This window comes from Lytechinus variegatus, chromosome 2 (genome assembly GCF_018143015.1).
Source record: "Lytechinus variegatus isolate NC3 chromosome 2, Lvar_3.0, whole genome shotgun sequence".
Classification (NCBI taxonomy): domain Eukaryota; kingdom Metazoa; phylum Echinodermata; class Echinoidea; order Temnopleuroida; family Toxopneustidae; genus Lytechinus; species Lytechinus variegatus.
The window spans coordinates 77,040,539-77,068,509 of NC_054741.1; the positions used below are offsets into that span (position 1 = coordinate 77,040,539).

Consider the following 27,971-nt stretch of genomic DNA (forward strand, 5'->3'; position numbering starts at 1 on the left):
TGACTATAATGTATTATACTCTAGAGGGCGGTTGTTGAAAATCTATGTACCATAGCAACGCACAGTTTATCAACTTTTGGAAGTCAAGGAGCAGAGCAAAAAGGTATCGTAAATCATGAATTTGTACATATTGTTTAAAATTTTAAGCATATACGTTATTACTTCATTCGTACCCATAAATTCTAATTATTTTAATGCCTGTTTTTGTGTTTTTCGATAGTTTTTTTTCTTCTGACTCTCGCCATTTCTTTTGCAGTTGGAACAGTTTATTTTATAGTCCCGTTCATTTATGTTTGCGTAGGGAACATTGACATTGTGCAGGGAGCCATCATGTCTGCGCATTATCATGATTATGATAATCTTAAATTAAAACTTTAATTTAAGATTAAGCAGTAATTATTCTTATTCCACAAAAATTTTAGGTTGATGATGTTTTTTAAATTCTAATATGAGAAAGACAAGTGTGATGTGTGCCAAAAACTCCTGAAAATGTGAAACTGAAAGAATTAAGATTTTCTCGGAAAAACCCTTTGGAAGTTTGGCTTAAGTTGTGGCTTGGACGGTCATTATTTCAGATTGAACAAATTGGCACTCTAGCCTAGGGCTAGGCAAGACGCCTATTCAATTACGTGTTAAATAACCAAATCAAAATGGGTGTGGGTATCGCCTTTATACTAGCCAAGTCCTCTAAATTAGGGCCTAAAATAAATTCAAGTCCAACTTTTTCTTTTATTTATTGATTAGGCCTAGGCGCCTATATGTAAAATCGGTACTCACTGATTCTTTTTCTTGAAAAATTTTGTGATTTCATCCCCTCTCATGCTTCTGTCCAACTCTGGCCGACAGCTGCATAGGATCGTGTACATGCAAATCCGGAGCGAGTTGTCTGATGATTGATGTCTGCGCTCCGTTACTGCATAACTATGGCCTCGTCCTCACCGCCGCTACGGGGTGCATGTCGGCTCCTAGACAGCTGGCAGCCCAGCTTTCAGTTAGACTATACTAATACTAACTTCGCAATACATGTGAGTGCTGGCAGCTGTCTGTTTTGAGGAGTTTTTAAACATTTTAAAATTCATTTTATATCTCCTCGTACACAGACGGCTCGCGATTGTGCAGCCACCATTAGGGGGTTAACAATGCAAAATTCCCCTAAGGGGCTTATCGATTTTTGTCGTTATATCATAAAAATATATAAAAAGAACTGGACCAAAATAAAGATTATTATTCCATTTGGCCTGAAATGCACCAAAAAACGGGGAAAATTAATCATAAAAGGAAAAAAACAGTGACTTATTTCGGCTGTCCCGCAACTCCCACTTCCCTGGTTTATCCGAACTTAATACATAAACATATGGCCATTGAGTTCATATACAGATCAAGATAGAACTTCGGTCTCTGTAATTGGTGAGTGGAGCCAACATAGTTCAGTAGGATAACCAATATAACAGAGACCGAAGCTTTTGGTCTAGTCGGCTCCATGCACTTCTGTACACAGCTACAGTGCACAAACAAAGTCAATCGAGACGGGGAGCGTTTCACAAGGAGTTTTTCGGTGGTTTGCAACATCAGATTTGCTTTCCGCCAATCGCATGCAAGGGTTTGCCATAGCTTATAACATCCCTCTGTAAACAAACAAAATCACTGACAAAACTCTTTTTTGAAACACAAAATCACTGACAAAACTCTTTTTTGAAACACTCCCTAGCCTGCCTTTTGACCACTTGGTGTAATGCAGGCTTCATCAAAGTATCAACCTTGGGGCATTGACAGACAAACCTCAGGGATTAACACTTTTGTCTTCTGTATGCTAGTCTTTTTTCTCGGACAAATAAGCAATTTGCTGCACTTGTTTCAATTGGATTTCCACTTAGTTTTTATTTATTAACTTTTTTGGGGGGTTGCGAATTCTTTATAATAATCTTATATCTACGACTGTATGTAGGCCTATTATCAGTTTGATTTTTATGAATACTATAAAGGTCGTCTGAACCCTCTCCCCCGCCAAAATAAAGAAAAAAAAATGTTAACAGGAAAAAAAAATTACCTCTTGCTTTAGTTTGAAACCGATCTGTGAATCGATTGCGAATGGAAGGAAGAAAATGCTGGAAATATTAATGTGATTTGTGATGGGTGTTGTATCCTTTTTGTGCATGTGCGGTCATGAATAGAATGAAAATTTGAATAAACTATTGGATCGATCAGAATTTAAATTTGTGATGGAATGGTGGCGTGATGATGATAACGATTATGATCAACTCAATTTTGGCATGTGTGAAAGATAGAAGTATTGATGTTATTAAATGAGATAAAGAGAATTGATGTCTGACCAGGACAAGAGAAGAGAGAAAAAGAAAAAAGATGGGAAGTTCAAGACTTGGAAAAGAAGAGGATGTTAATTGTTTGTAGTAACAGAGGGGGAGAGCCAAAAGAGGAGTGGTGAAGGGGAGAGGATGGCCAATTGGAAAGAGAGAATGGGAAATTAAGGGGCTGTGGAGATGAAGAAAAACAAAATCAAGAAAGAAAGAGGCGGGGAATAAGAAGTCAAGGGGGGGTAGACAACAAGTGGAGATTCACAAGAGGGAGAAAACAAGGCATGTAGGGTCGTTAAAGAAGAGAGGGGGAGAGAGAGTTCAACACAATGAACACAATAAGAAAAATTATGAGGTCAACAAACTTTGAACCTTTGACGAACACAAGTTGATGTGAGCGGTTAACGAAAGGGGCGAATCTGAATGTGAATGATTGTGGCAAAATTGGTGGGAAAATTATGCAAATTTCCTTGACTGTTTCAGCAGGGAATTGAGTGCTTGGAACTTGGGGCATGTACACACATTTAGCAAAGTACCAGTGACTAGGTGCAGTATAGCATTTGGTATTACTGACTAAAATTGATTTCAGCATGGAGATAGGATTGATTGTCCCACATTCTTGCTGAGATAATTTCGCGCACATGCACAGGTAACCCGTCTCGTTGGGGAGAGAGCTAGAGAGAGAGCATGATCGTATACATTTTGGTGGAAAAACATGTTGGCAAACTTTTTACTCAGATCTGTCTTAGTTGGGACTTGAGATACAATAATTTCTTATTTTCTCTTTACATCCAGGAAAGGAAATATAAGATTGAGCAGTGAAACAAAATGGCAGAAGTCCAGGCAGTTAGTCCTGCTGGTAGCCGAAGCTTCATTGAACCCCGCCCACCCTCTCAGTCAGGTTCTAGGTCATCATCAAGGGTAGGATTCACCGAGGGTGCTCACAGCAGACACAGTTCAGGAAGAATTAAATATGTACCCAGTCACCGTCCAACTTCCAATGCCAGGTCTACTCCATCGTCCTCGGAGAGACCTCCTTCTGTACGGTCCTTGAGGGAAAAGAAAGATTTAAATGAGTACTTGAGTCCGATCGTCAAAACAGCCGTGAGGAGATGGAAGCGTTTCCATGAGCAAAAGGTGATAGAGCGCTTCAAGGAGAGACGAGAATCCAAGAAGCAACGTGTGAAGGATATCAAGGAAGAAAAGAAGAGACTTGCCCGTCGTATTCCCATCGATACCTTGGCTGTTGAATGGCTCAACAAAAATGAATTAACTGTGGACGCTAGGGCTTATTTATTGGATAAACTGCTGCCAACACTTATCTTAGGCATTGAAAAGTTGCTCATGGAGGCCGAGAGGAGAGATCTGACAGAGAAAAATGAGGCAAATCCAAATTTCAATCCTCTGAACTATTTGGCACAATACCTGATGAGGAACAATCCTCGTTACAGCAATTTCCCAGAAGCTTCACCATATATCAGGGGAATGCAAGAAGTCACAGATGAACTCAAGCAATTTGTCTTTTCATTTGAAGACAATAGGTTAGTAGTTTTCTCTAACATTTCTTCTTTACTACCAGAAAATAAATGACTAAGAAGCCTGATCTGAATGATTTAAGAAGAATTGTTTAAAGAAACACAACAAATCACAACTATAAGTTTCATTGGAGTAAATTTTAATGTAAGCACCATATCATGATGGTAACTCCAAAGATATGATCTGCTGAGTTCATGGAAACTAGAATTTGATATTTGCTGATTAATATGTAGTTGCAATCTCAATGAAAGCTAGATCCAGTTGTGTAAAATATGATTTCTACAATTTTATAACATGGTCAAATATCTCAGAATTACTAGTATTCAAGGAAAACTAGGATTTTGTTGTGCTACCTTGTGTATGTATTTGGAGAAATGTTTCCCTCTTTATCTGTTAAACATTTAATTGGTTATGAGGTAAATTTCATGTCAGATACTTCATACACTAGAGAGCGTTTATTAAAAAATCTTGTGATTTTCACTCACAACTGTTTTAAGCTACTGAAAACCTTGCACCTGAATGGCCGAGGGTAAATTTTGTCTGAAAATCACTGGCAAGATGCTTTTATGAAATACATGTATTTCCTCAGTAGTAATCATGGAGCCACATGTATGACCATCAGTCAAAAGTAAGGTTTACTTACCATCAACATTCTTTGTTATTCTTTGTTTTATCTTATTGAACTGTTTTTTACCAGGCTTGCTAGAGTCAAAGCAGAAACCAGGAGGAAGCGGGAGCACATAGAACGTACAGAAGCCTTGAAGACACAGGAAAAGAGTCGTAGATCTGCTCATATTCGCAGGCACTACAAAGATTGGCTCCTTGATCCGGAAGGCTTGGTAGAGCAGAGGGCTATTCAAAATTCATTAACATCCTTCAAAGAAGTCCTAGAAAACTTGCCAGAAGAATTCAAGAAAGGTGACAAAATATTTTTAAAGTCGAAGAAGTCTGCCAAGCTTTAATGTTTTAAGCCTTTATGCAAGACAGTTACTCTTTAAATATTTATTCTGATTGTCTTTCTTTTTTCTTTCTTACTTTTTTGTCAAGAAGAGATGCATTGTTTGATTATTATCATTACAAATATTTTACCAATTCCTTTCATGCAATCGGAATAAAAATTGGAGAGCTTTCTGTCCAAAATACTCGAATATATATTGTAATATGAAGAAATATTCTCTAATAAAGGAGAGTAATTAATATGAATGTATTTGCTATTATATTTGGTACATCATTTTCAAACATTAAATTGATATATTAGGATTACCAAGATTTGAAATACATTTAATATTTTAATTATAATTTAAGGAAAAATTTTGAAAATATAAGAAAGTATTCATATCAGTAAATCATTATCAATGCTCAATACTAACATATTCTATAGCTTCTATGCTTTTGGTAAATGTAGGTCATAAGATTATTGATATCAATTTCATTTTCCCTCATACAGCGTCCAGCTTCCTCACAGAACTTGAGAAATTAGATGCAAGTGAAGAGCAGTTTAATGAGGAAGATTTTGCACAGGTAAAACTATTTATGACTTAGTTTTCTTACAACACTAACCCTTATCTGTATGTCCATTTTCATGAAAGTGTCTTAAAAGGTATAAAGATTTGGAGTATAATGGGTGACTTCGTATGGTGTTGATTTGAAAATGCCTGCTGAACCAAACTCCAACATTGAGCTGGGTTCAGAAGTATGGATGGTGTTTGGCTCAGAATGACTTTCTCACCTGTTTTACCTCAGTGATCCAAATGTACCACAGTTTATTCTTTGAAACTTGTTACTGACAGCCAGACTTACAGGCATATGAATTACCCAGATATGATGGGTCTGCTCTATTGCAAATGATAACTTAGAGAATTTTTTTTTCTTTTACACAATCAAAGAAAAATATGTTTTCTGACCTAATTAAAATGATTATGGCATACTTTAATTCACTGCTTTCTTTTCAAACTTTCCTTTGTAGTATCTCAAAAACTATGTCCTGAAGTTGGCCCCAGAACTTTATGATGCACTTATGGGTCACATGGCGCAGTGTGCCTTGGCCTATAGACATGCTGCTGTGCTTGAGGCAAGACGGGACATTCTTATGTCACTCTTCAGTGATATCGACCATGCTGACGTGGGTATTTTAAATAGACATAGAGTACTGGGACTCTTTGAGAACTTTTGGGAGAATGTGCCTTGGTCCCTCAAGCGTCATTTGAGAAATCCAAGAAAATGTAAGAAAGTCATCCTTCACTTTGTAATGTACTTATTCTTTTGAATATTACATTGTTTAGTATCTGTCACCAATATCCATTTCTGTTTCTTGTTGGCATTATAAATCATTTTCATATTTCATTACTTTCTGAATTATCTTCCTAACCAAACCAGAATCATTTGTATTTTATAATTTAAAGAAGAGTAGTGTGACAAAATAAAGTTTTTCATCTTGGATGATACATTTGCATGCCGGTTTATAGTTTTATACCACTGGGATCTTGAGCTTGTAACATTTTTTTTCCATGTAAATTTTTTTTAATGATATGTGATGCTAGCATAATACAATATTTTTTAGTAGCATCATTGTGCTGCCAAGTGAGACTGCTCTTTGGAAATGTGGAAAATTGATTGGTATCAAACTGACATTTCTTTTATAGTGATTATAATTTTCAATTGTTTTCAACCAGGGCCTGTGATAGAGCTCACTGAGACTGATGATACAGAGAGTCTTATCTCCGAAGGGAGCTCCATCTCCTCTGTAAAGAGCAGCATGAAGGAATCTGAGCCTACTGCACCTTCAGAAGGAACTGTTCAGGAGGAGACGACGGGGGAGGTTGGGGCGGCTCCAGTAGTTGATGGGGGAGAAGCTCCAGAAGAGGGGATAAAGGATGAGGTAAAACAAGATGATGGTCCTACTGTTGGTGAAGGGGAGGGGTCAAAGTCTGAGGGTGTGGCACCTGGTGGAGAGGGTGTGACAACTGGTGGAGAGGGTGTGGCACCTGGTGGAGAGGGTGTGGCACCTAGTGGAGAGGGTGTGGCACCTAGTGAGATGGATGCAACAGTGAATGGGGAAGGTGTGGCAACGGGTGATGAGGGTAGTAAAGAGAGTGTTGAAAAGGAGGGAGGAGAGGATACGAAAGAGGGAGAGGCAACACTTGTAGATGAAAACAATGCCAAAGAGGCAACAGATAATAGCAACAAGGAAACAGCCGATGACACAAACACTAGGGTGGAGGAAAACAAAGATTCAGAGACTCAAGACTCTGCTGAGCAGCAGGTAGAATCAGAACCAGCCAAGGAGGAGAGTGCAAGTGGAGCAGGCACAGGAAGTGATGACAAACCGGTAGAAACTACAGAAGGCAAAGAAACAACAAAACCTGAAGAAGCAACAGAAGTGACAGCTAAGGAGGACACCCCTCGAGCAGAAGAAGCATCATCCGCTGAAGAAGAAAAGATGAAGGATGGTGGAGGTGATGAGGTTCTCATGGCAACAGAAACTGTCATCCAGGAGAATCTTGTGCCAGATGATGCACAGAAACCGGTGGAGGTGAATGCACCTTATAATGTCACAGATTGCTGTGTAAATTTGCTATTCCACCACCTGACTTTGCTGTGTTGCACTATCTTTAATAATCAAACACTATTTTTATGTGTGGTAACACTTGCTTTTCTTTGCGTGTGCATATAGAAATGGTTCTATTACTGCTCTGTCATTAACTGAAAACTCTTCACTTTCTCTTTTTCTCTTCTTATTTGAACTATCATGTCCGCAATGGTATGTGTGTGGAAATATGTTTGCATTTATGTTGGTAAGTGTTTAATTAATTTAGAAAAAATAAGGGGTAATTATGAAACAACTAATGTTTTTACACATCGACTTCTTTCATAAAAATACTTCTTGCCTTTAAATTCATACACAGATTAACAAACAAAATATTAATCATGTGCATAGATAAGGAAATGAATCCTGGTTATTGATTCATGTATAAAACCAATGAGACACACGTTAATTGCTGAGATTGCTTAGATTTTACGTGGTTCAATTTAGTAGGCAGTCAAAGGTGGCAAATACAAAATACTTTAAATTTCAGACACTGACTGAAATTCACCAGAGATATGGATTAAAATGTCAAATGAACTAGCACACATGCAGATACATGTAGTTTGAATCTATAATTAATCAGTTTCAGGACTATATCATTTGCTGCTAACACTGAACTTGTATAAGGGAGACCTGAAGAATCTGTGATCTTATTGAATGGATCAAAGCGAGAAATTATAAAACTTCATTATAAAACTTCCCCAGCAAGCCTTTAACATTCCACTCGATTCCATTGTCCATGGCGGACAAGCAAAGCAAGTTGGATTAATACCTTTGCTGTTGAACTCGTAATCATTCCTCCAAACAGCATGCATGTCATCCATGACACAGTGTGCAAATACATTTAATTCAGATTATTGTAGAATTATTTAAGTTTATTCTGATTAATATTTTATGCTAATTTATGCATGAAATTTAAATAGTTTGATCCAAACTGATGAATATAGCCCCTTGAGCTCCTAATTTTTGGTTGAAGTGGAATTCAGATCAAAGGTACAATCAGTATCAGCATGTTTTCATATGAATTTGATTGGTTAAGAAAAAAAATTACATATTTGTAGTGTATACTATGGATATATTTGGCCCATCATAACTACATGAAATTAGTTGATTTTAATCAGTAAAAGTGATAATAAAGATGACATAAAAGTCTATTTGGGTGGTGACATATTTTGGAAAAATACTGGGGGTGCATTTAGGCAAATTCTTTTGGCTAGTCTTCATTAAAATGAAGGTGATTTTTTTTATGTTTTCTCTTAGCTTTCCTGAATGCATGCCCAAATTATATCATTTCATATGTTTGCACAGGTTTATATCCTTCATAATATAATCAGCTCAAATCTTAACCTAACATTTTGAAATACTTTTAAATAGATGTAGGCCTACATTTTACAATGCTTGCATCCCTATCTCATAAAATAATGCATTAAATGCTTGTGCATCCTTTATTTAATCACCGCTTACCATCTAATCAACAGGCACTTACGTGTCCATATTTGATCCTATATCAGGAAAAAAAAAGACATTTGCTGAGTCAATCAATGCCTTTTGTTAATGTTACAATAAATGTACTCAGTATTACATAACTTGAAGTAAACTATCTCTTGAACTTGCCTATTTTGTGACCCACCTTTTGTAATTTGTAGAGCATTTTGGCTTGGCAACTTTAAAATGGAGTATTAGAATTTTACTTAAAAAAATGAAAATTATCATTGTGTATTTGTTCATCCAAAGAATGTCAAATGTAAATTTTGCTGCATACATGATACTGTATAAGTCATTCCTTAAGTATGGTATATAAGATGTCGGACTTGCTATACTAGTATACTGTTACTGGTATATTGCTGTATTATAAGAAGCCATGGTAACCTTCTGCATCATCTTGGTATCCTATCAGGAATCAGAACAAGCTGAGAAGACTGCAGAGCCTGTCAAATCAGAGGATCCTGCTGCACCTGTAGCAGAGACTGCTGAGGGCACAGCAGAAACTGCAGAACCACAGTCCAAAGAGCAAGAACCAACTTCAACAGATGAAGGGGCAACAGCAGCAGAGGTGACAGCTCCAGAAGTCACACCTGGAGAGACAATGTCTGGAGATGCTGTACCTGCAGAGATTGCAGGAGGTGAAAAGGAAAAGACTGAAGAAGGAACAAGGGATCAGGCTGCTCCAGGTGCTGAGGAGACCCAAGCTGGTGGTAAATTAATATTGTAAAGTAAAATTCTTAAGAAAATTTGTGAGTCATTCACAATTGTTTTAATTGTATCAGAGCCCTTTACACAGTGGTTTACATCAAGTGTCAGGAGTTAAACATATATTTTTTACACAGTTTTGAATATTTCCATGTAGTATAGTTTCATGATGCAACATTTTCCTACTTTGCTTTGTGTTTAATGGATGTCCACTATTTTGTTTTTCTTCTGCATCATGGGGATAATATTGATGAGGTAATGTGATGAAAATAATAATATAACAAGTAAATGATGATTGGAAAGGGATTGAGGAGTTGGGTCTAAAGTATTCTTGAGTATTGAAAAGATGCATAGATGTAGTGAAAGATCTTTTTTAAAAATCATATTTGGATGAATCAAGTACAGAGATCTACAACTTACCATTGAAGATTGATCAGTCTCCTGACAGTGAAATGGAAATACAGTAATACACTTGCAAAAGATATTGCTCAACATGTCTATTCATTGCACATGTTTATGTGAAACTAATGAGAAGAGCAACATTATTCTTTCCTTTTGCAGAAGACAAATTGGATGAGCTCACATCAGCAAAAGATAGAGCTACTCTACAACCCACAACAGCCAATACATTGACAGGTCGTTCTACTAGTGTGTCATTCCATGAAGATGCTATCAAGCTCAAAGAGGAGAAGGCAGATAGTGAAGGTGAGATGAGGAATTATGTTTGAAGTGTGAAGGACCTATTCAATACTTGAATATTCAGAGTCTTCTTAATCATTTGAATATGGACAGTTCTCTATGGTTTCCCTAGTATTAGACCTATGGTGTGTACATGTATGACATCTCAGTAGTAGACAGGCTAACATATGAGAATAAAACTCAGTCTCAGAAGAATGTTTTCCCCAAGATGGCTCAGTGGCTTTCATACTGTCAAATCAAGTTTTCTTAACCCCTTGTTTCATCTTGTCCCCTCCAAGAAATTATGTTTTAGTTGCCATACACTAGATACAATTTAAAAACATGACACTCAATGTTTCTGTTCAAACTTTTTTTGAATTTTTGTATTATGATTATTTTGCATCGAGATATTAATGAAATTAGCTCTCTTCTGTTCTTTTATTAATCGGTTCAAATGAATAAATAACAAGGAATAAATTTTCCATATTCTAAACAAACAGACCGCCCCAAGACTCCAGTGAAGACCCCAACTGTCCGCAGTGGTTCAAGGTCAGGCAGTGCTTTTGATGAGAGTGCTCTCAACTCATCCCAGTTTGTCCAACTGGTAGAATTATTCCTAGGTGAAGATTCTCCTCAGTATGTTGTTGATGCCCTAGTGAAGTTCATTACAGATGGCTATGTTGAGACTGAACAGGAGAAATTCCTTCGATTACAACAGGTTTGTAATTTCATAAATTCTCTCTGATTTTATATCAGACAATTGATTTTGTGTAATATTGTATTATTTGTGAGTGGACTAATTTGTATTTACAGGGTTCCAGTAGATAATTGAGATGAAACACTGGTTATGTAATTTTCATGTTATGAGTTTTCTGTTACTGTGCTTTGTAAAACGATGCTTCAAAGAAAATTTACATTTTTATAATTAGCAGTATAAGTATTTTAGATCTGAATCAGTCTTTAATTTTGCTTGAAAATACTGTTGATGTGTAAGCTGTCCAGCACTTCTTCCTTCCCTTCTCAAATAAAAAGTGTATTTTACTTAAATAGCACTCCTCATATTTTGCTTATCCTATTTTAAAATCATTGAATGCACTGAATATGCAATTATTATTTGCCAGCATTAAATTTGCAATGCAATATCTGTGATGCACGGGCACAATACAGGGTGTAGCTGATTTCTGTAAGAGCATAACAAGTTTTTGTGTCACAGATGTATCACAAATCTAAAGGCATTTTTAAAAAGAAGTAAGTAAGTAGGTCAATTACATGGAAGTAGAAAACATCTAATTTATCCAAACCATTGATTGACCTTAATTTTACTGTTAATTCATTATGTCCTTAGGCAAGACGGGAGGCACAGTCTGCCAAACGACGTCAAATGGTGGATCAGCTCTTTGACAAGTGGGATAATGATGGATCAGGTTACCTTGATCTTGAGGAATTTCATTCTATCATGGCTAAGTTCAAAGACAACATGGAATCCAGAATCATGGCTAAAGGTATGTCACGTTTGGGGGACCTCTACACAATTTCTGTTCTAATTTGCCGAGTCAAATTTTCACTGATAATACATTTAATGAAACATTTCTATGGATATATATAAGGTTTATCTCTGATTCATCTAAAACAAGTACAGCATGTCTACTTTAATATAGTTAGACAATTAGGAAATTATCATATTAATTTAATTGAGGAAGCTGATGATGAGGGCTTGCTAGTGATCTTAGGCATTGTCTTGATTTACGTTTTTCTAGCTTTTCCTTGAGGAATACTGTAATCGCACCTAACATTTTCAGCAGTGTACATATAGAAAAAAATTGTACCTCAATAGAAAGTATTGATTGTACAGTACAGATCGAATTCAATGTGATGACTTTTCAAAGTTAATTTTTTTTTTCAGCCAAGCAGAAGCTGGAGAAGGAGGAGCTAGACAACCGTCTTAGCAAGCCAGAATTCAAAGCTTACATTGAGGCAGTTTGTTCTCTTCTACCAGGGGGTCCAGACAATTTTGATCCACTCATTGATTTCCTTATGACAAGTGTGGAGGTAAGTTATACCGTTCAAATCCCTTGTCTAAACACTTTGGCCCATATTTTGAAGTCTGGTTTAACTTAGACCATGGTCTAATTCTGTGCTAATATTATAGGGAGCCAAAAATTCAAAAATTCTGTTTATATTGTATATTTCTTATGTTCACTATTTTGTTTCCTTTTGCTCTCGTAATGAAGAAAAATAGTTTAGTTGTCATTTTCAGACAATTATGAACAATTTGGGTGTCATAGGAGTTAATAAATTGAATGTTTACTGTTAGGGATTTGTGCTCCAATTGGATTCCCATAGTTAAACCACAACTTTAAACCAGGGTTTAATTTAAACCTGAGTTCAGAATCTTGGAGGTATCATATCCAATTTTACTGACTAGGTAATTGGATGAAAAGAGAACATTTATTAAGTGAATGAAAAATCAATTTATTGAAAATTATGTATTTGTTCTCTTCCTGGATTCTTCATATTTAAGTAGGTTGTTGATTTTGACAATTTTTTTCTCTGACTATCCTGTCACTGGTGCTTCAAAACCGTCTACATCAGGATCAATGGACTGACATGACATTTCAGGAGGTCTATTTTTATTTCAGATGGAGAGCATGTACAATGAGAAAGGTCCAATAATAAGTGCACGGTTTTGTGAAATGTGATGAACCGGTGCTTGCATGAAATGTGATTATACAAGTTCCTCCTAATTTCCTCAGTTTCAGATAAAAAGGTCTTGTTATCTTAGAAAATGTTCTTTTTCATAAACCCTTCTGTCAAGTCTCAAAAATAATGTAGATGACACAAACAAATTAATTCTGCATCTCATCTGATGATAAAATGGTGAAAATTTGTATGTTGAGTGTTAGAATAATTTTGATAATTTTCATTTCCTTTGATTATGAACTGTCACTATGTTACAATTTTACTGTATCCTGTCAGAGGTCATATGAGGAGAGGATCCGAGGTCAAGCCAGAAAGAAATGGTTAGCTTCAATCATCCAGGCAGCTGAGACGAGTGCTGGTAGCATGCAACCTGTCTATAAGAGTGTCTTCAACTCATTATACAAGGTAAGATAAAGCATTCTCTGCAGGGAAAAGAAAACTGTGGAGGCATTCATTATGCAACGCATTAATAAGACCAAAGATTGCAATTTAATGCTCTCCTTTTTAATTCCAGGAAATTAAGGTATTAGTGATTTCATTGAATCATAGAAATGTTCTTTTTCTGTTGTAGAGATACCAATCATTAAAAGTTTATTGTATTTTTTTGTATGATGCGAAGAGTAATACCATGATGCAATATTATATTGGGCAGCCCTCCACCACATGAAATATATATATATTTGTAATAAATTTTCAAACAATGTCTTTTCCATCCTAGGATGCTGATCAGCATGGGCGAGGGAAGCGTATCAGTGCTAACATTGGTCTGTTAGAGAGGAATGATATCACTCCTGGGCGTGGTCTGACCTGCCTCCGTTATGTGGCTGCCACACCCGATGATGCTGGCTTCATGCTTAACAAGATCTTATTCAGAGATATGAAGGGGATCAGGTAATCCAGTCTGAAGATTTCCTTTCCTTTTTTATCTTTTACTTTCTCATCTGAAAAAAACAGAGTCAGAGTTAGTGTGGTTCAGACATGACAAATGCTGTTGCTGATAAATTGCATTACCGCCGTAGATAAAAGCAAGAATTAATGCATATTTGTTGTGTTTAAACACATTTTGATTTTACCATAATCTTTGCCACATCTTCAGTTTGATGTATACATTCTGCAGTGTATTGCAATATATAGTTTTCTTATGAATTTTTTTAATGATGTTTTATCTTCTTGATTTAATCTCTTGATCATTGTTTATAGTTTTCTATAACAGTTTATGACAATGAAAATTTCTCTGCCAACTGTATTTATCATAAAATATAATAAAAACTACAATTAGAAATAAAAATGTAAAGCTTGAAATGTTTTTGAATGTTTTGTTCATACGTTCATTTCTATCTATCTACCAACCCCCTACCTCCTTTCTTCCCCCCACCCTCTCTACCATCCTCCTATTCTCTTGTTACAATCATGCAGTTTCTCATCTATAGACAGTGGCAAGCCTATTCATGTCCCTCGGGTACAGAACCATGGTAATATAATGTTCTGGAATCCTGAGCGTGCTGATGAAGTAAGTCAATATTTTACTATTGAATCAACTCTTTAAATTGGCATATTGCAGGGATTACTTCGGCACTGTTAAATAAAATTTGCAATCAACTATTGCAGTCAATGATTCCTAAAACCAAATATGATTGGTTAATAGTTTTGAAATCATCTATTGCAGACAATGATTCCTAAAACCAAATATGATTGGTTGATTGTGGGGTTGTTGAAGAGTAACGCATCAAACATTGATCTTGATTGGTCATTACTATATCGCTTTTGATCGCAAACCTTTGTGTGACAGAGTTTCTATGATTATTTTATTTAAGCATGTACAAAAAACATGCAAATGGATTATGGTACTTTGAAGTCTCGAAGTTGATTTAAAAGTTATTTAAACATTAATTAATTGAGCTCATCATAATGCTGTTCTTAGCATACTAAACCTACCATTAATGAGTACATTAATTAAATGGATAAAAAAAATCACTGTGTTTAAATGTAATATTCTCTGAAAAAGTTGATCTTACACTCTGCCGCCAACTGATACCATATGCCGAGGCTTGGTATCTGTGTTCATTTAATGTAATAAAGATATAATTTAGAGGTGATTTTTAAAGTAAGAATGATAAAGGTATATCATATTAGTTATGCCTGCCCTCCATGTCACTTTTAGTACCCCAAGATAACTGTCTTGCAAATCTTAAAAAAAATTAACATTCTATTATATATTTTGAACATTTTTATTGAGTTTGAGGTTAAAGAGGGCCACAAATTGAATTTAAAATACTATATTTGGGAATGATTGTACCTCAGCTAATGAGACAATACTTTTTTGTGCATGATCTATGTTATCTCATGTTTCATGTACATACTCATCACACTTTTGATATGTAGAAATTTATATTATTGAATAGTTGTTATTGAAAGTAAATCCATCCATTTTTATATCAATTTTATTGGTGAAGAATGTGTCCTCCAGTTAATATCATGTAGTTAGAGTTCTTAGCTTAGAATGATGAGTGTATCTTTCAATTCATTTAATGTTCGATCTAGAAATGGGATGATGAAGACTTTCAGCCATCTTTTCTCGAGGAGGTAACACGAAGGATGGAAATGAAATAAAATTTGTCCATCCCATTTATTTTGTGAATCTTGTATCATCATTACTTCCACTCACATAAACAGCATGATTTCTAAGTTTCTTCCAATTACATCATCAATCCCTCGTCTTTTTCATTTAATGCATGACTATTATAATTTCTTCATTTGTTATCATTATTGTGTTTCTCTGAATTAGTTACCAGAAGTAAGTTATTTCTTTCTGACTGGCATGATTTGCATTCATCTTCCTGTATCTCACTTTCTTTCTTGGCATGCAATTGATAGTTTCATTTGGGGTTGGTATGCTGGTTTTATTAAAAGGTCAAGACTTCTTTCTTTCTTTGGATTACTGTTGAGGTTGGCAATATTCTGTCTTGCACTGTACATTCATATGGCTTGTGGGAGCAGGCATGGATCTAGCCACATTAGACACAGTACCATTTCAGGGGCCATATTGTTTTATGAACAATTGTCTGCCTCTCAAAACTATTGTGCCTAATTTGGCTGAATCCATACCTGTGTGGTAGAACCTATTGTAGTATGTCATACCTGTATCATTTTTATGTAGTCTTGTGTCATGTTACCTATTATCAGTAGTCATTCATATTCATACCTCCTTTTCTTAAAAAAAAATACAACATGCATGTCAACTATAAGTCTTTGTGTTCTTGGTCATTTGAATACGGTACTTATTAAGACATCAATCAATCAATATTTATCTTGATTAGTTTGATAGAAGGACTTCTAAATACTAATAAACTTTCAACAAAATAAGTATTGTCCTCCATGAAATACTCAAGGTTGGTTTTGAATGGGGATTGATCTCTGATGATAATGCATTAATGTTTGGCTCTATATCTGAACCCTGTGACATGAAGCTTAGTAATTGATTATGGAGCTGATTTTAATCACATTGGTTATTGTATATGATGAATCATGAAAATAAAACCCATAATCAATCACTATTTATTTTGTTACATGACACTCATTGTCTATAAAATGTAATTATTCACTCTTCGACACATGGATTACAGTTTCGGAATATTCTGCTCTTAGGTCATTATTTTTCATATCATGGTCTTTCTTTGGTTTATGCTAGGATTGTCCTAATTTCAGGGAACACTCTCACCTACTGCATTGTGTTATTGGGATAGTCATAATGGACATGGCATGTTGCTCATACTCTACACTTGAAATTAAGTGAAATTGTATCAGAGCCGCTGGTGTTAGTACAAAATCTGTGTTGTACACTGTGTTGCTAGTTTGTTGTTGCAGGCTTTTTAGTCTTGTGGTAGGTGTTTTGCCTCACAGCTATATTGGACAGTTCTTGATTTTGGTAATTGTTGTTTTTGTTGGTGTGTGGCAACAAGACTTAGTGTTGGATGTATCCAATGTTATGTTTAAAATCGGTCACATGTGTATACCTTATTATAATTGTGGAAATTAGTCTTATCAATTTTTTTCCAGAAGATGGTCCAGAATCTTTATAAATGTCCTATCTAAGTTTCTAAGTGGCAAAGGGGTTTCAGGATTCCATTTGTCTAGTGATTAAAAACTACAGATTTTTCCTTATTTATTTTTTTTTCTTCATTTTGCTATCACACATTGAAAAATTAGATGTTTTAATAGTGAATGAAATCAAAATTGTCATATAAAGTGAATGAAATCAAAATCATCATGAGTGATTATAAATTTTCTTATTTTCTCAGAAAAATTCCCAGAAGAAGTAGCCTCTTCCCCAAAGTGAACATGTTTTTCATGTCATTTGTCTTATGTTATATATCTGTTCCTGTTCCTTCTAATTTGTTCTTAATGTATGATTTGTATTAAGTAAGGCAGTTTTGCTTTGTTATACAGTGAACTTTGCATACAGTCAACTATATTTGGTCAGCCAATAAGGCCATGTACAAGACTTAATTTACATGGATGAGATCAAGATTTACTTTGACTCAACCATATTTTACCTAGACTTATTCTAGTTTGACTTGTGTGGGGTTGACTACATGTGTCATATAGTTCACATTGTATTGTGGCCTGTGTTTCTTATTATTGCAAACTTTGCACCTTTGCACGCGTTCAGAAATACAAGAAGATATCGATCGATGATTATGATCCTGCCAGAGTAAGTGTTTATAGTGCCAACCTAACCCTTAGTGTGCAGTGAACTCTCCACTTGAACTTTGGAACACTTGGTTGTTTTTGTTTCATTATTTGTGTGTATAACCCTAAATAGAATATCTTGTTACCAACATAGTAGCAATTGATACCAATATTTTTTAAAACTTAATTTGCCATAAATTAGGATAACTCATTTGTTAATATACAGTGAAATTTATAGTTCCCATTTTTTGATACATTCATGTATAATAAGTTAGTGAGATGGATGTGGAGATTACTTTTACATATAGATTCTAAATCCCATTAAAATGTGATTGAATAACCAATGTAGTTAAAATGTAATGGGTATATTGCTTTTAAACCCATTGAATGTCTGAGAAAATATTTCATCTGTATATAAGTTATGGCTTGTCAAGATATCAGAATTTCCTTCATTAGTTATGCCATAATTATTTTATTTTATATGTAGTTCATTTTCACGCTGCACATTCCTATGCAATCTGATTAGGATTGGCACTTGTATTGCTTTTGTTCCATCTACTAGCACATTTCATTAAGTGAACAATTTTTTGGGTTTGTTTTTCTAGCACTTGTTTCATAGAGTGTGTGTATTTGGTCAGGCTCATTGATACGATGATGACATTTTGTGTCATTTTCTGGTTAAAAACTAAATGTTGTAAGTCTTCGTGCCTGCATTCATTTTTTTTCTGTTGCACTAACTCTGCTAAATGTACTTTTTGATATGATATGTTCAGGAAGTGTCATCAATTAGAGGATTGATGTTTAGTGCTGCTTATGTTACAATTTAAAACATGGTGTGTTAAGACCATCTAGTAGGAAAATTGGTGTTTGAAAACTGTGTATTATGCTGATTTCACCTGCTGCAGCACATTCATCTACATTATTGCAATGAATGTGTTCATATTTTGGAGTTCTGCTAGAATCCATGCATTTCAGTGATCTTTTGATAGAAGTCTGGGTGTAGGATTATATTAGAGTTTGGTGTGCTGCATATAAGTGTCCATATTATCCAAGAATGAGTTTGTTTCAATCTCTGCTTTCTACAGAAGTCTGTTGTTTCCAGCTGTTAGATTAGGGCTTTTCATGTGACTCATTTTTCTCAGACTAAGCTTTATTTCACATTAATAATGCATCACATATTTAATCTAAAACAAGTGTAGTATTTTATTTTACTTTCAAACTCCATATAAATGACACTAAATGTAAAGTGGTTATCCTCAAGATTTTGAGTGTCTACTTTCTAAGTTTCAATATATATGATTTAAGTAAATTAATTTCATTTTTAATCTGAGAATATTGTGTTTATGTTGTTGGTGTTTTTGTTTTTATGTATGTTCTTAAAGTTGTATTGATGCACATTTCTGTTCTAATTATCACTTTCCTTAAAGTCTAACTGTTATTCACCTTATTGTCTGCAATTAATTCAAGCGCACATCCTTATTTTAGATTAATGAAGCTGTTCTTAATGCTTCCTATTTTTTTCATATCTGATTTATACACTACATGTAAAATCTGACTTGTTTGGTCACTATTTCTCTGTGTTCTTTTTATCAGTAAATAATATATCATAATTCTATGGTAGATTAGAAGCATTGGTGATGTATGGACATTTGAAAATTGATTTGCTGACCATTTAGTATGCTAGAAATGTCAGATTCATGAGCAATTAATTGTCATCTGTATTCCTCACATTAGAAATACTACTTGTTTTGCTTTAAAAGCGGAAAAAAGGGAATACCGTAGGAGAAGATTTATATTATGAACAAGTATCTAGATGGAATTTGATGAATCATACCTATTGATAATTGTTGTACATCATTTATAATGAAACCTTTTCCAAATATCAAAATATTGATAGTGAAAAAAAATATATATATTTTGTCATCATTTTCTATTCTCTAGTAAAGTTTTAAGGATTATGTAAAAGGAATTTTGTATTTTCATTAAGCTTTCTATAAATGTATATCTATGCATTGATTTATTTGTTCAATGTATTGTTTTATTCACTTTTGGTAGGACCGACAAGGATCATTCTTGGTGATACCACTCAAAGATTTCCGGAAGCGTGTTTTTGGTTTAATGGGGATAGACACATTGAATGACCCTCATGATAAGAGTATCTTCATCACACATGAAATCAGCTTCTTCCAGGTGAGTTCCACCAGTGGCATACCAAGGATTTTCCAAAGGGGGGGGGGGGGGCAAATATCTGTGTGTTTTTGTCTTTCAATTAAATCCTATTCCAAATCATGGAATGGGCTGAAACTTTCAAGATATGTTCTTTGTCTGTAACTTTTGGATATCTAATCACTAAATTTATAAGATAAGTGCTTGAATGCCAATTTTTTTAATTTAAACCAAGCATCGCCGAGAGAGGGCGCTGTATATCCAAGATTTGAATATTTGAAATTTTCTCAGAGAATTGCAGTTGGAAAAATATCTAACGGTCTCTACGCTTCAGTAAGACTGTCATATTAGATGATATTCGATTATCAATCACATTATTGACCCTTTACCAAAGCTATACACAGGCTTGAAGAGTTGACAATACCTTTGAAAATTGCCTTAATTCGGATAGATGATTCAACAATAAAAGAACCTAATACTATGAAACATGTTGGGTATCCACACAGGCCCTTCATCAGTTCATCCATGTCATTTTTAAAAAATAATTCCCTACCCTCAATGTGTATAGATGATAGATGACTAGTACTGATCTTGCACAGAATGTATAAGTGACTTAACTAGTAAATCGTTTATCAATAATATGACTTGGATAAAAGAAAAATCAGCGCAGATATACTGTAGTTGAAAGTTATTTATGGTGTAGTATCTCTAGAAGTCTGAAAGATATTTTATTTTCCTTTGAAACAGGGTGTGGCCAAGGCATTTGCAACAGCCTACCAGTACGTTGACGTAAGACGAAAGACACTACGTATCGCAGAGAGTGCAGTCTCCTGGATCCATAGACGAAGTCCTCATGTCCAGGAGATCAATGTATTTATGGTTGAACCTGATGATAAGGTATGTATTCCTTTTGGTATTGTTGGTCAGTATTATTTTCTATCATGGTACTAATTTTCTTTAAAACTGTCTTACTATCATCTTAGTTTTTTTCCTTACAGGCGATTCAAAGTTACTACTATAAGTTTTTTAATCACTCTAACAATATGCACAGAAAATAATGACTATGATATCTATCAAGGAAAAACTTTTAAAGACTTTTTACCTGAATCCTACATTGATAGCAAGTGTAGTCACAAAACAAAAAGGCTGTTTCACTTTAAGTCATGTGTAAGCACCAATTCACATAATGATAGGTAATGGATAGGTGATATTCCACATTATGATATGAACAATGTGATAAGTTATCTATTGCATACAACTTGGAATTTAAGTGAGATATTTAGTGACACTTGACTCTTTGTGGATCCTCCCCCCCCCCCCTGACACACACACTCTGTCAGATATATGAATACAAGACAGTCTTTTATCTTTGAACACCAACTTAAAAAAAAACACAAAAACTTTGAGTGCCTGATTATTTTTCGTTTCTGTGTTGCTTTGTTCTAAGGCTTTATGAGACTTCCTCACACGCATTCATTAACATTGGTATTTGTTTTCTGATTAAAGTGTTAATTTATAACATTTTTCTCATCACCCTTCCCCATCAAGTCATCATTCTTTGAACCTCCTTATGAAGTATAGTCATTCCTATACTTAACTTGGTTTTGAACAAAAAGGTTTTCAATTTATCTTGCTATACTTCCAAGTCTCATCCAGGGCCCAATTGCATAAAATTTGCATAATGGTAACTCCCTTGAAAACTTTAGTATTGATAGGCTGCTGAGTCTTGTCATTTTGGTTTTGCCATTAATCGCAGTTAGTTTTGTGCAACAGGGTCCAATATCATTCCTCTTTCAGACTTATTATTATTTCTCTTTATATAGTTCATGTGATTGTTGTATTTTCATTTCAATCACCTATTATTAAAGAAAGTTATACTAACATGACAAATGATTCCCATTAGGTTTTCATGCAAAAATAATTATCATTTTCTGTCTTTGTTTATCAATCTAATACTTTTCTTTCACTTCCCTTTTTAGCTCCAATTCTGCATTTCCATATTCATGATGTAAGCTGCATGACTCTAATTATTTAGCATGCCATGTTTCAGTCATGTATAGTGTAAGGCTGCTTTTTTGTTGTAGATGTATAGTTGTCAAAGATATTAATATACTCCAAGAAAAAATATAATGGAGTGATTTTGATATTGTAAGTATTTATGTGTCAAATTGTAGATTTTAATAAATCGTGTGTCTTGGATAGGTATCAATCTTTTGATTTTTTTTTAGTATTTGAACAGTGACACAAATCATTCTGCTTATTATGTCCTCATTGTGCTAATTTTCTTTTCATCTGCCAAATATTCTTTAAAGATAGCTGTCTTTTATGTACTCTTTCTGTATCATGTATTCATTGACAATTTCTAATTCACCTGCACTTTTAACACTGTCCTTGTTAATTTCTTTATCATGTGCATGTCTTCGTTCTGTTTGCTCTTTATATTTTCTGCATGTTTTTAACTAATCAAGGAGTTTGAATTGCGTAGACCTCGCATTCTTGGTAAGACAAAGAAAAATGTCTTCCACTTCATGGAAACTGACTCTAAAAAGGTAGGAGCTTATTCACTAATCCACTTTAAATCTTAACTCTGTCATTGTGAAGCAGGCTTTAATTTATGCTGCAGCTATTTCCATTCTCTCTCTTGCTCAATCAAAATGGTTGAAGTCATATCTTTTTAAAAAAATTATTATGGTTGACACTTTGCTTCTTGGCAGGCTTGCTCCTCCAAATTGTAACCTGTTGGAGACAGAGATTGTAAAATCAGCTTTTGCCTATCAAATGTATAGCATTATTGGCTAGTTTCCATTGGGTTGATTCAATATATGCATTAATCTGTTCATTGTTTTCTGAAACCATTCTGCATTGTACTATTCTTACCTGATTTAATTGTTATTTCATCATATCTATTTCCTCTTTTCATTAATGTCACACTTGCCTAATTTCTTATCTCACTTTTCAATGAAGGCTATTTCTTTGACATGTTTATTATCAAGAGATGTAATTGTTACGTTGCTTTGATTTGTTTCCAGATTGATGATTTTGTACTACGTAGGATGATAACCACTGATAAGAAAGGAACTATCACAGTTCACGACCGCCCCCCTCGCTTGGAGCGCAAAGAAAACCTCTTCAGGTAAAAATACTTCACAACGTTGCCCTATAATGGAAAAGCTGTTTGTGGGGTGTACTATAAACTGAACCTATGTTGGCCCTAGGTATATAGGAGGAAAGGAGAAGTAAATCAAATAAATGTATAAATAAGAATAACATAATACTGGAATGAAGATTTGATAAGTCTTTAGTAGTCTAGAAGTTAAATGTGATTTATATCTCAGAACTTGGAATGGGGGAGTCATTTTGTTGATAGTATGCAACGAAGAATTCATTTATTGCCAGAGTCTTGATTAAAACATTTAAACTTTGATATAAAAATTTAACCAATAATAATTATAAGATGAATTGAATTTTTTCCATCCAGGGACTATCTCTTCAAGACGGTGGACAATTCTGAGACAGTGACAGCTGATGCCTATGGTCAGCGTCATCTTGCCTTCCCTCTAAGAGATACCGATGGTCGTTGTGTTGCCTTGGTAGACCTGAGCATTGGTGAACTGAAACAACTCCCTGGCCATGAGAACAAGGAAGTCCAGAGGATGCTCAAACTCCTACAGGCAGCTCATAAAGAAGTCTCCCAGGAGTCTGCAGGAGGTGACAGGAAGATCGTCCTAGGTGAGTAGGTGTTTGGACATACTGGTGCACCTCTACATAAAGCTTTTTGCTTGGCAGTTGCCTTTGCTGATAGAGCTTAATGTTAAGTCTTTGCCACCTGGCTGTCGATTTTCATGTGATTTTCAGTTTTTTGTGTGGAGTTGTGAAGGAGAGTAGATACATGTATGTATTATCCTATCTGTTCTAACTAGTATTCATGTGTATGAGTTTTAGTGCCATCCAGTTTAGTGCCCCATTTCAGATTTTGAAATGTGGAACTGGCTGCAACATAACAGTCTTTGCTTAGAACATGTTATCCATCCCACCATCCAAACCCTCTAATTCTTTAAAGGACAAGTCCACCCCAACAAAAAGTTAATTTAAATAAAAAGAGAAAAATCCAACAAGCATAACACTGAAAATTTCATCAAAATCAGATGGAAAATAAGAAAGTTATAGCATTTTAAAATTTTGCTTAATTTCACAAAATAATTATATGCACGTTCTGGTCGGTATGCAAATGAGGGAACTGATGACATCACTCACTATTTCTTTTGTAGTTTATTATATGAAACATGAAATATTCTTATTTTCTCCTCATTGTCCTTTGAAACAAAGTTTTATTTCTCCCTGAACATGTGGAATTACCATTGTTTTACATTTTATGGTTCAGTCAACTTGATCCTTACTGTCAAACATGTAAAAATTGAAATATTGTATAATTCAAACAATAAAAAACAGAAGAAATAGTGAGTGAGGGACATATTGATTCTCTCATTTGCGTGTGACTAAATTGTGCATATAACGATTTTGTGAAAAATAAGCAAAACTTTGAAATGCCATAACTTTGTTATTTTACATCTGATTTTGATGAATTTTCAGCATTATGCTTATCTGATTTTTCTCTATTGATTTAAATCAAAATTTTTCTGATGTGGACTTGACCTTTAATAAGAGAAACTGAACTATATGTGTATGTTTGCATTGATATGAAATATTCAATTCTTAACATATTTTCTCTATACAATGCAGAGGCTGAGAAGGGGAGTGATGAATCGCGTATTGACATCATGTTTGATCGCATCATGTTAACTGACTTGCGAAACACCGTGAGTAAGCTGAATGCTCAGGCCTTTGCTGAACTCAAGAGCTACAAGGATCCTCCTAAGGTCATCCATAGTATTCTTGTCTCTGTCTTGGCTCTCTTCTACAGAGATAAGTATGAGGAAGGGGAGCTGGATGCATGGAATACATGCAAACAGGTAAGAAGGAATTTATGAGGCAATATCGGGTTACAAAATAAATGCTTTTAAGTTGTTATTGGCTTCAGATAATAATAGAATTATTTTCAAGCTCCTTCTCCTTGTCTATAAAATCATCCATGGTCTTGCCCCATCTTACCTTCAAAATCTTATCTCTCTCTGTCCCTCATCCTCTGCAACTCAACGTCTCCGATCTTCTTCTACTGCTCACCTTCGACTATCTCTAGGACCCCGCACTTTCACCCGTTATGGAGATCGTGCTTTTTCTGCTCTTGCCCCTAAACTCTGGAACAATCTCCCCATCTCCATCCGTAATGCATCCACTGTCGAATCTTTCAAAACACTCCTCAAATCTTACCTCATTAAGCAGTCCTTAATTCCATTTCCTGTTCTCTCTCACTGTATTTTGCAACTTCTTTTTTTCTCTTTCCAATGCGCTTAGAAACTGTTGTATTAAGCGCTATATAAATGTTAATTATTATTATTATGTAAATATAGGCAATTTTTATTCCGGATAATTCTTATATCTCATCAATCTATATCTTTGTTTACATTCTCATTGTGAATTAAACTCTACCTTGATTGCTGATTTCTTCTTGAGTTGAATAATTGGATTTATAAGTTGAAGCAATTTTCAGCCACATTATACAATATCTGTTATCATAATGAAAACCTCTACATATGTCAAACAGGCTTCTTTGATTCTATGATGAGATTTTACTTTCACAAATAAACATGTATGTGTAGAAACTTTACTTTCTAATGAGTTATTCTTTAATTGTGTATGCAAGCATTCAATGTAAACTTATCATGTAAAAAAGATAAGAGATTAGTAAAATTGGCATCAAATTTGCACCATGGTTTTAAAGTGAAGAGAAAAATATTGAATATCTGCTGCAATCACTTTTCAGTTTGTCAATCCTGAGCTGATCAAGAAGATTGAAGAGTTTGATCCTACTGCTGAACACATTCCTGGAATCGTTGGTATGATCTCTGGACATCTTAAAGGTAAGTGTGAACACATTCTTTTATTGTTAGAACTTCAATAATTAAAGCTTTTGTAGTTGGTTGTGAGTGTTCAGGGTCTGGCAGCAAAAAGTTTAGCACTTGATTATTGGGCCAATTTCTATTATTGATTGCAATGATAATTGCTCATGATCTATTTAAAAAGAAACAAAAAACAGGATGATCAATCACTTGGTCTAATATTACAGGATCCAGCAGATCCTTTTCAATCTATTAGGTTTGTCTTCGGTAGATGGCTATTTTTTTATGAGTCAAGGCCAAGCCTTCCCCAAATTCAAAGAGAGCAACAGATTTGTAGACTTCGTAGAAATTCTTGTATATGCATATATATAATGATGACAATACAAATAATAGGATTATGTATGAAAGTAAAAAAAAATCCACAAATAATGTGCATGTATATAGACTATAACACAGTGTATGTAGAGTATTCCATGATATAACATACAAGTACAATACAATTTACAAGCTAGTAGCTAACTGTAATATGTAGTTTCTCCCTTCTGCCACTACAAGTATGTAAGAATGGAACTCAAGTTGTATTACCTGAAAAGCCTGCAGTCTCTTTTTTTACTCTTTTTGAGATAAATTGCAACATAATGAGGTGAGCAAGATAGAGATCCCCTTCGCTTTATTCTTCAAACGTGGATTATTCCCTAGTATGAGGGTTGCATAGGGGAAGAAATGTTCTCCAAGTCTCTATTTTTATTGACTGAGATTAGTTATATGAACAATATATCATCAATGTTTTCTTTTCCTTTTGTTGCACCTGCAGATGTACCCCATGGTGCGGTGGCAAAGCATGGTTCTCTACCGGCCCAGAATCTTTACAACTGGGCATTTGTCTGCCTCTCCCTCCTAGAACACACCAGTAAGATGACCAGACATAAACCACCTGGTGTGGCTCCACCCCCTGGAACAGCAGCCTCTGGTGAGGTCCGCACTGTCGAGCAGTAGATTGCACCTCATCTAGGATACATAGGCGGACATGAAAAGCTTAGAAACTCTTATTCAGAAATTTGAATTTGAGCTTTACAATGATATCAAACTGGCATAACGCTATGATAATTGAAGGAGATTTGCAAAAGTTACTATGTATAAAAAAAAGTAAAAAAATACAGTATGTGGGGGAATTTGTTTTTTTCTTCAGCAAATGGATATTTTAATTTGTGATATTCACCATTAAGAAAGTCTTTCCTAAGTTTTGAAAAGATAATTGTTATGATCAGAAATTACAATGTCATGAATTGAGGAGCAGAAAATTATGAAGTCAAGAAAAAAAGTTCAGAGGTTTGATTCAGGTTAGCTGAAGAACAAAATAGACACTGAAATAGTAACAAAAAAAAAATTGCAGATCTTCATGGGTAATTTAAGGGACATTATACATTTTGCTTTGTGTAACTTATTAGCCTCTTTATTTGAGGCATTGTTTAGTTTGGAATAAGACATCTTATGATTTGACATTACTTTATTTATGCTTTTATAAATATGCATTTCTACTGAACTTATTTGATTCTATGGCTCACGCGAAGAATATAGTAATAATGTTTATGCATGACATTGGCAAAGGGGGGGGGGGGGGTTAAGATACAGAGCTTTCATATTGTCATGGTTTGAGAATATACAAAGTTATTAAAATGAATACTATAAAATAAGTGAAATAGATCATTATTGAATGTATGTTATTGAAAATCAAGACAATACTGATAATAAAGTGATCTAAATAAAATTCTCTGGTATTTGTAACTTTATATCCACAGGAAATGCAGCTGCTTGAATTCCCATTCATTTTACCCCCTACTTTTATTTCTTTGTGCTCAAATCCTGCTACAGTTATATCTATATATTTGGTGTTATAAAAATTCAATCACATCCTTATTAAAATCTGAAATGGGTCAGGATGAATATGAAATGTGGTGTGTAGGTGTACATGAATCTGCTTTATAATATCAGAGTGTGAAGGGATGTTTGAAGTACTGTTATGAGAAATATTTTAAGCTGCCAAGTATGCATGCTTCCTTCAGTTCTATTCTTTTATACTTTAACTTTAACATTTGTTCATTCAGTCATGTCATCACACTTCTACCTTTAATTCGCCGAGCATGTATACTATAGACA

At 34.7% G+C, this 27,971-nt stretch overlaps 1 protein-coding gene across 7 annotated transcripts; it reads left to right on the top strand.

The window, feature by feature from the left end:
• On the top strand, window positions 1–27,803 carry LOC121409105 (EF-hand calcium-binding domain-containing protein 5-like). 7 transcript variants are annotated; one of them, XM_041600923.1, is made up of 23 exons: window positions 1–103; window positions 3,108–3,853; window positions 4,546–4,766; window positions 5,296–5,369; window positions 5,815–6,070; window positions 6,521–7,380; window positions 9,332–9,629; window positions 10,186–10,329; window positions 10,803–11,020; window positions 11,648–11,804; window positions 12,206–12,351; window positions 13,279–13,407; window positions 13,721–13,893; window positions 14,419–14,512; window positions 15,544–15,585; window positions 17,672–17,713; window positions 19,747–19,881; window positions 20,605–20,754; window positions 22,887–22,990; window positions 23,336–23,586; window positions 24,598–24,827; window positions 25,739–25,835; window positions 26,629–27,803. In XM_041600923.1, the coding sequence occupies exons 2-23, from the start codon at window positions 3,141–3,143 to the stop codon at window positions 26,808–26,810; spliced, it is 4,716 nt and encodes a 1,571-aa protein (XP_041456857.1). In that variant the 5' UTR covers window positions 1–103; window positions 3,108–3,140; the 3' UTR covers window positions 26,811–27,803. The 7 variants fall into 7 exon arrangements, with proteins under 7 accessions (XP_041456857.1, XP_041456858.1, XP_041456863.1 ...); XM_041600924.1 differs by lacking the exon at window positions 15,544–15,585 and adding an exon at window positions 15,788–15,796; XM_041600929.1 differs by having other exon boundaries at window positions 6,521–6,726.
• The last annotated feature ends 168 nt before the right edge of the window (window positions 27,804–27,971 follow it).